This window comes from Xiphophorus hellerii, chromosome 23, assembly GCF_003331165.1.
Source record: "Xiphophorus hellerii strain 12219 chromosome 23, Xiphophorus_hellerii-4.1, whole genome shotgun sequence".
Classification (NCBI taxonomy): domain Eukaryota; kingdom Metazoa; phylum Chordata; class Actinopteri; order Cyprinodontiformes; family Poeciliidae; genus Xiphophorus; species Xiphophorus hellerii.
The window spans coordinates 23,344,676-23,357,324 of record NC_045694.1 but is presented as its reverse complement, the minus strand read 5'-3'; the positions used below and the strand labels follow the sequence as shown (position 1 = coordinate 23,357,324).

Below are 12,649 nucleotides of genomic sequence, written 5' to 3'. Positions count from 1 at the left end.
CTGCGGTCTGGCTCCAGAGACAGGAAGTCCATGCACACTAGCTCTAGAGGTCTTGAAGTCTTGATGTTAACGAGAGGTGCAGCCCGTTCTGGTAAAGTTTTCCTTTTTACACATCGTTCACAGGTCTTGACTTTGTTGTAAACGTCAGTGGACATTCGTGGCCAAAAGAATCGGGAACGAATCAAGTCTAATGTTCTCTCAATCCCAAGGTGGCCCATACGATCATGAAGCTGAACCATCACCATATGCCGACACTCCTCTGGTAACACTAACTGATAGGCTACTCTGTTTCCCACTTGCCGTCTCCTGAGAAGAAGGTTGTTACGGAGCTCCAATTTATTTACTTCTCTCAACAGGAGTGGCAAATCTGGAAGTACATCCCTCAGTGATGGCGGTGGAGATTCCCCTCTCTCAAGCTGAGCAATCACATGTTGGATGGTGGAATCAGCTCGCTGTTTAGCAGCAAGCTCAGCAGTAGAGAACCGAGGGAGAACAGAGGTAGCAAATTGGGTGTCGTTTGTGTAACTGTCAGGTAGGCTTTCCACATGGGCAGACAAAGAGAGAACAAGGGCATGGTCATTGCTTGAGCTGAGCACCAGGTGGCGATCACAGATGGCTTCGACAATGTGCTGGTCAATGGTGGTGCAACCTGGTTCCTCGAGATGATGTTGAACAAACTTTAACACTCTCTCCCTTTCTTTGCAGGATTTAAGGTCATCCGGTATCTCAGGATGTGGTCGTCGGGACAGCCCATCAGCATCTGCATTCTGTTTTCCTGCTCTGTAAACAATCTTGAAGGTAAATGTGGACAGAGCAGAGAGCCATCTATAACTTGTAGCATCAAGCTTAGCTGATGTCAAAAGGTAGGTCAGCGGATTGCTGTCTGTGACCACAGTGAATTGTGTGCCATATAGGTAGTCATTAAACTTCTCAGTAACTGCCCATTTAAGTGCCAGAAATTCTAATTTATGTGCTGGGTAGTTTGATTCACTTCTGGACAGACCTCTACTTGCATAAGCTACAACTCGATTTTTGCCATCATTTTCTTGATATAGCACTGCTCCAAGGCCTGAAGAACTGGCATCAGTATGGAGAGTGTATGGCTTGCGAGGATCTGCAAATACAAGTACAGGAGAAGTAGTGAGTTTTTTAATAATGATGTTAAATGCATGCTGACAGGATTCAGTCCAACGTTCAGCAAAAAGCTCTTTTGGGTTGAAATAGTTCTGGGGTTTCAACATAGGTTTTAGTTTCTTTTGGCTAGGTGGATAGCCAGCAGTAAGGTCATGCAACGGTTTGACGATTGCAGAATAGTCCTTCACAAATCGCCGATAATATCCTGCAAATCCCAGGAACGATCTCAGTTCCTTCAGGTTCTTTGGCACTGGCCAAGATGCAAGGGTGGAAATTTTATCAGGATCTGTCTCCACACCATCCTTGGACACAACATGGCCAAGATACTTCACTGAAGTTTGGAAGAACACACATTTTTCAATGGACAGTTTTAGTCCAAAGTCCTTTAATTTGTTTAGGACTTTCATCAATCTTTTTTCGTGTTCTTCAAGAGTTGGTGCGAAGATGATCAAATCGTCAATAAAAACCAGAACTTCTTTCAGATGGAGCTCACCCATGCATTTTTCCATGAGTCGTTGAAAAGTGCTTGGAGCATTGGTCACTCCTTGAGGCATACGATTAAATTCCCAGAAGCCTAAAGGACAAACAAAGGCTGTTTTGTTCTTGTCAGCTTCCTCCATTTCTATCTGGTAATACCCAGATTTTAGGTCCAGCACAGAGAACCATTTAGAGCCTGCTAGTGCGGTGAATGCATCTTCTAGCTTCGGAAGGGCATAAGCATCTTTAATGGTTTGTATGTTAAGTTTCCGATAATCAATACAGAGGCGTACAGAGCCATTTTTCTTACGCACCACCACAATGGGTGAAGCAAATGGAGATTCTGATTCACGGATTATTCCAGACTCAAGCAGTTCTTGAAGATGTTTTCTCACAGCATCAACATCCTGTGGATGTATAGGGCGTGGTCTTTGTTTGAACGGTGTAGGGTCAGACAATTTTATTTGATGTTTCACCTTGTCTGTACGGCCAAAATCAAGGTCATGTTTGGCAAAGACCTCTGGTATGCTGTTGAGCTTTGAAATGATCCGACTTTTCCATTCTGGTGTTAGAGGCGATTCTCCAAAATTGTATTGAAGCTGAGGTGTTAATGACTCTGCAGGCTTGTCATGGACTTTGACACTTTGCTCTTTGGAGATAACAGACTCTAAAGCGGCAATCTCTGCAATGGCTGCTCTCGCGGGGATGATAATTTGATGGTCTGACTCATTAGTTACTACCACTGGCAGGTAACAAGGCCGATGTTGAGGTATGTTAATGAGACAGGCTTTAACCATAAGTCCCCCAGGCAGACAGGAAGAGGCTGGGTGTTCAACAACAACCACTTTCTCTTCCCTCAACCCCCGTGTGGTCAAACATCCCTCAAGGACAACAGTTTGGCCAGATAAAATGGTTTGTGGCTGATCAGGCTGCAGAGTCAAAACAACTGGATGTTCAGGTGAGTTTTGAACATACCTGTTCTGCAGGATCTTCAAGACAGCTTGATACCCAAAAGCAGTGGGTTTAAAAGTAGTAGACTGGCTCTCAAGGTGCTTCTTGTAGGCAATATCAAGAGTATTTGTGCCTACTAGTAAAAGTGGATGTGTGGTTTTGGTGTCTGGGACTACCAAAGCTAGGGTGTCCACTTCAATTGGTGAGCCAAGAAATTCAGGTGGAAAAGTCAAATTTAATTCAATGTACCCAAGGTATGGTACATTTTGGCCATTGGCGCCCTCAACTTCCAACAGATTGTTCAGAGACATAATTTCATGGTCAAAGAGGTGGGTATTATAAAATGAATGTGGTACTGTAGTGACTTGCGACCCACTGTCAAGGAGGCAGCTGAAGTTTGTCCCCTTTATTTGGATTTGGCCCATGCTCTTTGTACCGATGAGACCCTTAGGGAATACAAAATGTGATTCAGAATGGGGGTTGGGACAGCTGATGGTGGCAGCTCCTGGGTGTCCCTCAGCAGGAACTGCATTTAGTTTAACTGCTGACTTGACTTTTGTCCATCCCACGCTTGTTGTTTCTGACGAAGCTGTTTCTTCTTTTGTTCCACAAGGCTTGGATTTGCTTTGTTGCTACATTGGGAAGACATATGACCATCCTCACCACAGTTAAAACAGTACCCTGGCTTTGGTCTTCCAGCGGTCTGAGGTGAGGTGTTGCTGGTCCTTGGCTTAGACTTGGTCTGTTGCAGTTCTGATTTTGCATCAACAGGTGTCTTTCTGGACATGAAGGAAGACATCTGCCGTTGGAGTTGCTGAATCTGCTTTTTTAATTCTTTCAGTTCTTCATTAACTGTGACATGACCACAAGAGCAGGTACTCTGAGACTGAATGGTCACTTTTTGTTTAGATGAATGAATGTGCTTTCTCATTAGAGATTCTTTAGCAATTTGTCTGTCCTCCTCTGTCCGGAGTGACAACAAAAGTTCAGAAAATGGGGGAGGATTGCTTTTTTTCTCCTCAAGTTGCAACTTGGAGATGACTGAGTTGTCCCAGCATCCCCGGCAGAACTGTTTAAGTAAATGTGTGTCTTTGTCTCTTGGTAATATTCCTCCTCTTTTTATTACTGTGTTGAGGGTAAGCTGCAATCGCTGGAGATAGGAAGATGGCCGCTCTCCAGGATTTTGGAAAATGTTTAAAAACTGAGCGAAAAGCTCCTCTCCATCCTGCACTGTCTGAAAAGCTGAATCAAGGACTTGAAGAAGAGTGGAAGGTGGTGCACCAGGGCTCAAACATTTAATTAAATCTGCAGCTGGCGACAACAAACTTTCCACAATTCGCCGATTAACATGCAATCTGGAAAGGCTGGGATCAGCAAGTAACAGTTCGATTTGAGATCGCCATGAGTCATAGTCCGCTTCATTGCTTGGTTTAGGAATTTTTCCTGAAAATGAGCGGAGTCTAAGTGAAGATGTGGAAAAGTCACTATTTTTTACAACATGCTCCACCACAACTCTTTGAACGTCCTGTGGAATAAGGTCATTCCTCGACAAAGGAACCCTCTGGGTTGGTGGTATACGGGAGTGACTGGGTCCAGGAGGTGCTCCCTGCTGATCAGTGGACGAATGGGTTGGAGGAGGTGAAGAGGCTTGAGGCACAGTTGGTAACATCTGCTGACTTTGCACAGACTGTGCTAAGGTAAGGATGTCTTCTTTTTTTTCTTCCTCCTCTTCATCACCACCATCATCTCCATCATCACCACCATCATCATCGTCCTCATCACCATCATCATCTCCTGTTGTCTCCAAATGTGTGCTGATTTGATCCATTACACCTTTCAGGACCTCCTCAAACCGTTTTCCGCTTCGTTTAGCTATGTTCTTCAGCTCATCAATGTAGTCCATGGGAGGGCTGCTGCTACTCACTGAGGCTGCATACTCTGAAGCGAGAGAAGTAACACGAAATATCGCATCTACTGTGGTTCTGGAAGGGTAATTATATGGGAAAAGGGGTTGTAGTGCATTTAATGTAGAATCTTCTTCAAACTCGACAATCAGGTTTTTATAAAATGTACTTTGTGGATCACTGACATGGAAAACCTCTTTTACTGCACCATAACATTGTAAACGATCAACTATCTCTTTTTCATCCTCACTGCTCTGAGTGCCAGTAACTAACACAGATCGTTGCATGTTTAACCCCAGCTGAGTAACAACATCCATTTTTGTTTTTGTTATTGATAATGATAACACATCCAGAATAAAGGTACTGTGGAATTATGCAATTATTCACCCACTACAAGACTCCTGGCTAGCTCGCCACATGTAACGCTTTTCTTAAATGCGCAGGTCTGACTGCAGGGCTTAGTGTTAACCACTCTATAAAATCAGAAATAGGTACGGCATGGAGTCATGATTGGGTGGATAATTGATGCAACTGATGCAAAGAGCTTTGTTTATATTGCCATTTATTGCAGTGGAAATAGTAATGATAATAATAATGACAATAATAATAATAATAATAATACTAACAGCAAAAACTAAACAAAGAGAAATTGTTCAAAAGAAACAAGGACGGGGAAAAAGAACAAACCGAAAAAGAAATAATCAATAATACTTCAAAACCAAATGTAGTTCAAAAGTCCAAGAGCAACGGGAGAATTGTTCTTTTCCTTTAGATACTCCCTTAGAGTTTATTTTGTTTCCTGTATGGAAAGTGTTGTTTGGTTTTCCTGTGTGGAGAGTGTCTTTCTTTTTCCTACCACCAGGTGGTGTGTGGGTAGCTCGCCATCCTCCTTCAGCAAGCGAGTCGATGAAGGGGGAAAAAAAAAACCTGACCGTCGAGTAACGGCTTGTTTGAGGAAGTGGATGTTACTTGTTCTCATCAGAAGGTAAACCAGGCATCAACAAAGCCCAACCGCAGATCCTCGAGTTTTAGAGATGAATTCGTTCAGCGATGAGTTGAGTTGGAGATTTGAGATTGTTTTATTAACAACCAACGCCACAACCAACAGTGAGCAGCAGCACAGTGGAAACCCGGAAATACACATGAGGGTCCCAGCTGTTAAAGGGACGGCTTAAAGGGAAGGTGGTTGGGGCGTGGCGGTCACGTGGGTTACAATATGCATTCATCATTTTTATGGATGCTTTCTTTTATGCATCCAGATATGGGGCATTGTCTAGGGAGGCTCTTTTGCTTTGTGCAAGCAAAAATATTAGCAATTCTTTGGTGAATTAGGGCGAAAGTGTGCAAATCTGCAGGATACTTCATCAGCACCCTGAGCAGCAATTTAGGAAAGAAAACTTTTGATGAATGACTTGTCTAATAAAGATATGGCTGATATTAGTGTACAGAGCTTGCAAGACAAATTATAGTTCAGCACATCAGACATTAAAGTACTGCTCACATCATGAGTTAATAATACCAAATGTAATTCAGCTGTAATCAAATACTGTATGGACTACATCACTCTGGAGTATTTATCATACTAAACATTTTTGTTACTACGGGTCACCAGCATGGCTTGAAACATCCAGTTGAAAAACAGCCCCATTATGTAGCCATAAAGCCATAATGAACAAAACTGGATTTAAAAAGGGAAGAGATGTTGATATACAGTAGGTTTCTTTATCCAGGTAGAAAGCGCCATGAACTCTGAAAGTAACACATCGGTTGCCTGCTTTTTGTAGCCATTAAAGCTGGGCTCAGCACAAAAACAGATTAATGTGTTTCGATGCTGGTGCATCAAGTACGAAGGATTGGAAATGCAACAATTTTACACTCAGAGATTGCTCGTCTGACTTGAGAAAGAAAGGAATAAATAAATAAATAAATAAACAAATAAATAAATGGGTCTTCCTAGAGAGGTTTTTAAATTTGGTTTTTAAAGGACTACCTACATACACTCCAATCATCACCAGGAAAAATTTGCACATTGAAAGGTCCGCCTAGTGAAATTGTTGTTGATAAGCTGCGATTGAACATTCTGTGTTTGGCGGACAGTCGACAGTGATGCCAAGCTCTGTTTTCTTTGAGCGGTCTCGGGGTGAGTGGGTGACGATCCAGTCATGGGAAAAGAAATGCCAGCTAAAAATGCAATCACGTTGTTTTAAATCGCTCCTACTCTTAATGTTCCAGAAGAAAAGAAAGACACCTGAGCAAAGCAACGGCCAACTCCTACCATCCATTCACAGCCCGTTCGTTCTCATTTTGTAGTGCTTCGCAAAATGTCCATAGCGCTTGAGCTTTTGAACATTTTCTTACATTACAACTATTTTCTTCACTTTCATTTATTGGGATTTTATGTGGTTAATTACGGGAAAAGATAAGAATGCACAGTTTTCCTAATTTTTTATTTTTAGCAAATATAAATCTGATAATGTGTTGCCCGTTTCTATCCTTTGCTCTTAAATTCTTGAATAAATTTCAGTCCAGCCAACTGAATTTAGGAGTCCAGATTCTAAGTGTGTGTTATTAAATCTCAGTGCAAAAATAGATTTTCTCTAGAGGCTTCAGAGGGTTATTAGAAAGCAGTAGCGAACAAACGGCACCTTGAGAGCAGTTTAACAACGCAACCAGCAGTTGTTCACTAAAAAATCTGGCCTTTATAGAAGAAAAGTGAAAAAGGAAGTTGAAAGCAAGTAATAAGAGTTCCTTCTAGTAGTTTGACACAGGTCAAGTAGAAGTCACAACAATTATGCAAAAGAAGGTGTGTTCTTTCATATGGCCAAAAACAAACTTTTGGGTCTGAATCTAGAAAACTAACACTACACATCACTTTAAATCACAGGTCCCAAACTCCAGTCCTTGGCAACTACAGCCCTGAGACTTTTGAAAGTACCAGATGGCTGAATTAGCGATTCATCATTTCATCAAATAGCACTCAAGGGAACACCACTCAAACAAAACCACGCCTCCTGTGAAACATGGCAGAGGCATGGCAGAGGGGTAGATAATGGGCTAACCATAAGGCAATGCAACAAGAAACCCAGTTGGATGACTGCAAAAAACTTGAGATTGGGTTGGCGTTTCACCTTACAGTAGAACAAAAAGCCTAAATATACAGGACGCATTACAGTTTAGACCAGAGGGCTGCACAGTGGCGCAGTTGGTAGCACTGTTACCTTGCAGCAAGAAGGCAAGTAGTCCTGGGTTCAATTCCCAGCCCGGGTTCGTTCTGCATGGAGTTTGCATGTCTCCCTGCCCCGGGTTCTCCGGCTTAATTGGTCTCTCTAAATTCTCCCTAGGTGTGAGTGTGTGTGTGCATGGTTGTTTGTCTCTGTGTGTACCCCCAGAATGTTAGCTGGAGATAGGCACCATCACCCCTTCCGGCCCCACTAGGGACAAGGGTGTACAGAAAATGGATGGATGGATGGACAGTTTAGATCAGATACATGAAAGTATTAAAAAGGCCCAGGAAACATTTGAAAGCTAATTTTCAAGGATTCTCAAATCTCCATCCAATCTTTCTAGGTATGGAAAATATAACAGAAACATTTGACGTACTTTCAGACACGTGACATCTGAAATGGCAACGATGGAACTATTCAAGTTCTATCGTTGCCATGTAACGGTTTCCATAGCAACCATTACCCCTCGGCACCTAGCTCACTGGACTCTCTCCCCCGTCCATGTGGAAGATTTACATTGTTAGAAATATAAAGTGACTATCAACAGGGTTTTTAGTAGCGCAGATGTTGGATTAAGAAAAAAAAGTGATGGGATGATTGTAAAGGAAAATCAGCTGTGGCTCAATGAGTAATGACAAGATAAATATATATAAATAAAAAAAATAATAGACACTTAGCATAAAGTCAGTCTGGATGATAGATTTTACCACATCTCCACCAAAACTGATAACTGATGAACTGAGAGAGAGAAAAAAGAAGGGCTTTATTATCTCTGCCTCCCTCAAAAGGAGACACATTTGTCTGTAGTGGCTGTAATTAATTTGCTTAGCTATGTGAAGCAGCTTTTATTCTGATGTCTGTGCTGCTGCTTTGTCAAGCCTGAACAACACTGGGTTTATTTAAAACAGTCATTGGATTATGCTGCCTTTTTTTATTCAAATCTAAAGAGTACAGCACTTCAAGTTAAAAATCTACATGCATCGATAAGCTGCTGTTCTAATCCCTGCTCTCTATTGTGTCGGGTCTCAGCCTGACCTTATCTGTGCTGTATTTCCGTGTCATTTGCTGAAATATGGTGCTTTTAATCTCAGTGTTGCACTGGAGTGTTCTTGACTGTGTCAGGGTTCATTTGGAAAGTCATTCTAAGATAATTCTATAAAAATGGATGATTGAACAAAAATTCATGGTCTGATTATACTTTATTTAATTTATCCTAAAGCATCATGTTGCAGTGAGTGTTTTTTGGTGGGTTTTTTCTAAAGAAACTTGTCCTTTATTTTAAAAGCTGCTCTTTCAGTCACTGAATATCGCTGTTGTTGTATGCTACCACACTATCGAATGTTGTCAGTGTGTTAGTGTGTGTTTAACAGGTAACTATGGTTTGTCATTGTGGATTTTTTTGCCAGTCTAAAGTACTTTCTTTTACAAAATAAGTGCAGCGTTTTTGGAACCAAACTTGTTGAACATGTCATGTCTGATGTTGAATAATGAGGAAAAACAACAGCAAAATATGTTTCTTTTCTCATGGTGTTGAAGGTAGGTTTATAGTCTGATGTACTGGTAATTATGCAATATTCTAGCAGTGGAAATTTTAAAACATATAATGCAAAAGAAGATGGACAACAATCTCTGACTCTAGATTTGCAAATCTGGTAGCATCATTCTCCAAATGAACTACATTTCGGAGGTTGATAAATGGACACTACACTTTAAGTTCTCATTCGTAAAACCTTTTGAAAACAATATGCTAGTTTTCTAAATTTCACAATTATTGCACGACTTTGACGTACTCCCTCGTTTAAAATCCCTACTAAAACACAGACGCTGAATGACTTTACCTCTTTGAGAATCCCAGTGAGTCTCTCGGTCTCACAATCAATGATAATATTCCCCTCCTTCCACTTGTCCAGGTCCTTGAACACTTTCATGAAGGAGTCCCCTGTCATGCTCTCCACGTTGACCGAGGTCACCAGCCAGTTCTTCTCCGCCGCTGTGTCCAGAACCTTCTGCAGCACCGAAAGCCCTGCGCAGAGACAAAGTAAAAGATGCGTCAGCCGCTGCTGCACAAACAACATTCAGATGCATTCATCAAGGGGATTCCTGCAACGCACGATGAACGACTGGCTGCCGTTTGTGTCCAGAAAGCGAGTCGTGAACGTCTACCTCTCTCGTGCCATAACTTGAAACCCGATTACGCTGGCGTTCTGCGGAAGCAAATTAGAGCGCCTTGCGAACCGAGCAGAAGCTGTGCAGAGACCCATACTTCTACTTATAAGCTTATCCATCAGAATCTCCCCTGTAGCTTTAGTGATAAAGTGTAATGAGCGGGACAGTCCATTAAGCACTCTGACACTTACAGGTGTGCTTCTCGGGCTTGTGCGCCGCCGGCCTAAGTAATCACCGCTTTCACGCTAACAAATAATCGGCCCGGGCTTCATCGGGGTCTACGCGCGCGCACACACCCCGCCAGACTTGCTTTCTTTAAGCACCAATTACAGGTGGCGATACTCAATTACGCTGTCGCCGATATGCCGCCGAGACACTTGAACATCACAGAGAAGCAGAGCAGCCAATGAGCTGAGGGCTTATGGTAAGACAGGAAATAAAAGGCGATTAGGGAACACATTGATCTTGAGCTCTGATTTACAGTCTGACTCACTGTTGTACTTCTGTGCTGCTGCTGGCAAAGGACCGATCAGATTCCTCTCAAGCTGGCAGTCGCAGTCGTTTCACAGAGTAAATAAAGTAATTTCGCCCACACTGAACTGGCTGCTGTAATCTAAATGAATTGTAGCAATTAGAAAATTGTGAGATGCAAACCAGCATTTGATGAGGTTGGTTTTTTTTATTGCTTATTATGTTTTATTTTATTTTTTATTTTTGCTACACTCACAACATCTTTAGAATGTCTGGCGGTTCAGTATCTGGTTTATCATCAACAACAACAAAAAAAAAAAACAACAACGCACACTTCATCAAAATAACAATAATAAACGTGGCTGGCAAACATGAAAGATGGCTGCTTGGTCTTATTAAAATGCACAGCAGCTGCTCTCCAGGAATTTCCTGCTGCCTATTTGACACCAGGTCATTAACCAAAAAAAAAAAAGACAAATGGCGTTCCAGCGTCATATATGACTGCAACACCTTAATAAATGAGAAAGCAAGAAAAATGGAAGGATGTCGAGAATAAATTAGATACAGGAGCTAGAGAGACATTCCCGCAAAGCAACATGGAGATGTACCTCATCTTTGATGGTGCTGTTTTTTTAATTTTTTTATCCTCTGTTGCTAATGAGTGAATAATTGCCACCCTCGCTGGTGACAGATTTAACAGTAGCTCTGTAACTGATGACAGGCATGGGAACACGGGAAATAATTAATCACTGTTGTGAAAAAGATCAGTGGGTCAGCTATCGCTCAATGGAGTCAATTTCAGGTGTCTTTAAAGCTTTCGGCAAAACGCACAGCACCAGGCAGCACAAACACTCTCAAATGTCACAGAGTGAAATTATTCATTCTCTTTTCTTGTATTGTTTTTTTTTTAAATTTTCTTCCAATACCGTTATTTATTTCCCAAGACCGTAATGTGCTTAGAGTTATTAGTTTTGTAGATTATTGTGTATGTTATGCTACAACTTTTGAGAACTCCATTTGAAAGCATTCAAGATGTTCTAAAATTAGCAACTGGATTATTCTCTGTACTAATTTGCATATTAGGAATCCAACAACAGATGTCGTTGGCAAGCATTGCAAGCATTGCAAAAAACAAGTCCTTTACCACAAATGAAATGGAGAACATGTATAATGTACGAAAAATAAAGACATGATGGAAACTCTTAAAATATCTTTATTTAACAATTTATTTCACCAGCTCAAAATTACTATGAGAATTTGATGTAATTAGAAACTATTTCAGGATTTGCTGCCACAGCAAATACTTGGACAAATAAACCAGCACCAGCTTGTTATACCACCAGTGTTGCAATAAAAAAGGGCGAAGGGCAAAACTAACTAGTAGGTCTTTGGATCTCTTCCCATGTATTTAGATTTTTAGTCTGGATCCTTCTTAAACAAAACTTGGAATTCACCCGTTTCCCAGGGTAAATCGCGCTTTCATCAGGTCATCAGTGCGGCTGGATTATCACCATTAGAGTATCCGTTTCTTTATTCCATCTATTCTTTATTCCTCCCCTGCTTCTCTTTTCCTTTCGAATTGTTGTATTTGCATCAAATAGCATCTTCTGCTTCTGAACGTGCCTAATGCATCCGTATAAATCAGAGCCCGCCTGACAGGGAGCCTCTCAGGAGATGCAGAGGCAAAAAATGGTCTTCCAAAGGCATCCTGGAAGAGAATAATATCATAATGGAATCTGGCTGTGATAAGCACCTTTTTAGCCAGAGGCGGTACATGGAGACCTGGGCATCTGGCAATTGAGAGAAGAGAAAAATAACAGCTCTGGAGCCCATTTCCTCAATATTGCTCACGATAGGGTAAATGGGTTATCAAATTTTTTTTTTTTTCTTTTCTTGGCCTTTGAAACTAAAAAAAGATGAGCCACTCATTCATCAAACAACATGGATGTCTCCAAAAAAATAAAAAGAGGAAAATGAAAGACAAGACACGTGATATGTTGGATATGTTGTTTTTTCACTCAATTCTGCTATTTAGGATCTTTGTTCAATAAATAATGACGTAGTGTAATGGCAGAAGTGTTTTGTACATTTTAAGTTAGTTCAAGGTCATGCTAAGGACAGCAGAAAAAAAAAAAAAAGTAATTTCGTTTTACCCAGGCTGTAGGTAAAAAACAAACCAGCTTAGTGTGAGTATTTTTGATGGAAACCGATAAATCCTTCTGTTCTACAGTGCTTGCAGTTCAACTCATATGGAGCTTAGAGAAATTCAAACCCTCCTCCACTTATTGACAGACAGTCGTCTGACTGAATTTTATTTTCAGT

The 12,649-nt window shown here is 41.3% G+C and overlaps 1 protein-coding gene across 6 annotated transcripts in view; it reads right to left on the bottom strand.

Annotated features, from left to right (window-relative positions):
* Nucleotides 1-12,649, bottom strand: part of gria1a (glutamate receptor, ionotropic, AMPA 1a) — a 94,871-nt gene that overhangs the window by 54,786 nt on the left and 27,436 nt on the right. For all 6 annotated transcript variants that reach the window (XM_032554503.1, XM_032554498.1, XM_032554501.1 and 3 more), the window contains exon 4: nucleotides 9,529-9,713. In XM_032554503.1, the coding sequence (XP_032410394.1) occupies nucleotides 9,529-9,713 (185 nt within the window). The remainder of the gene's footprint in view (nucleotides 1-9,528; nucleotides 9,714-12,649) is intronic.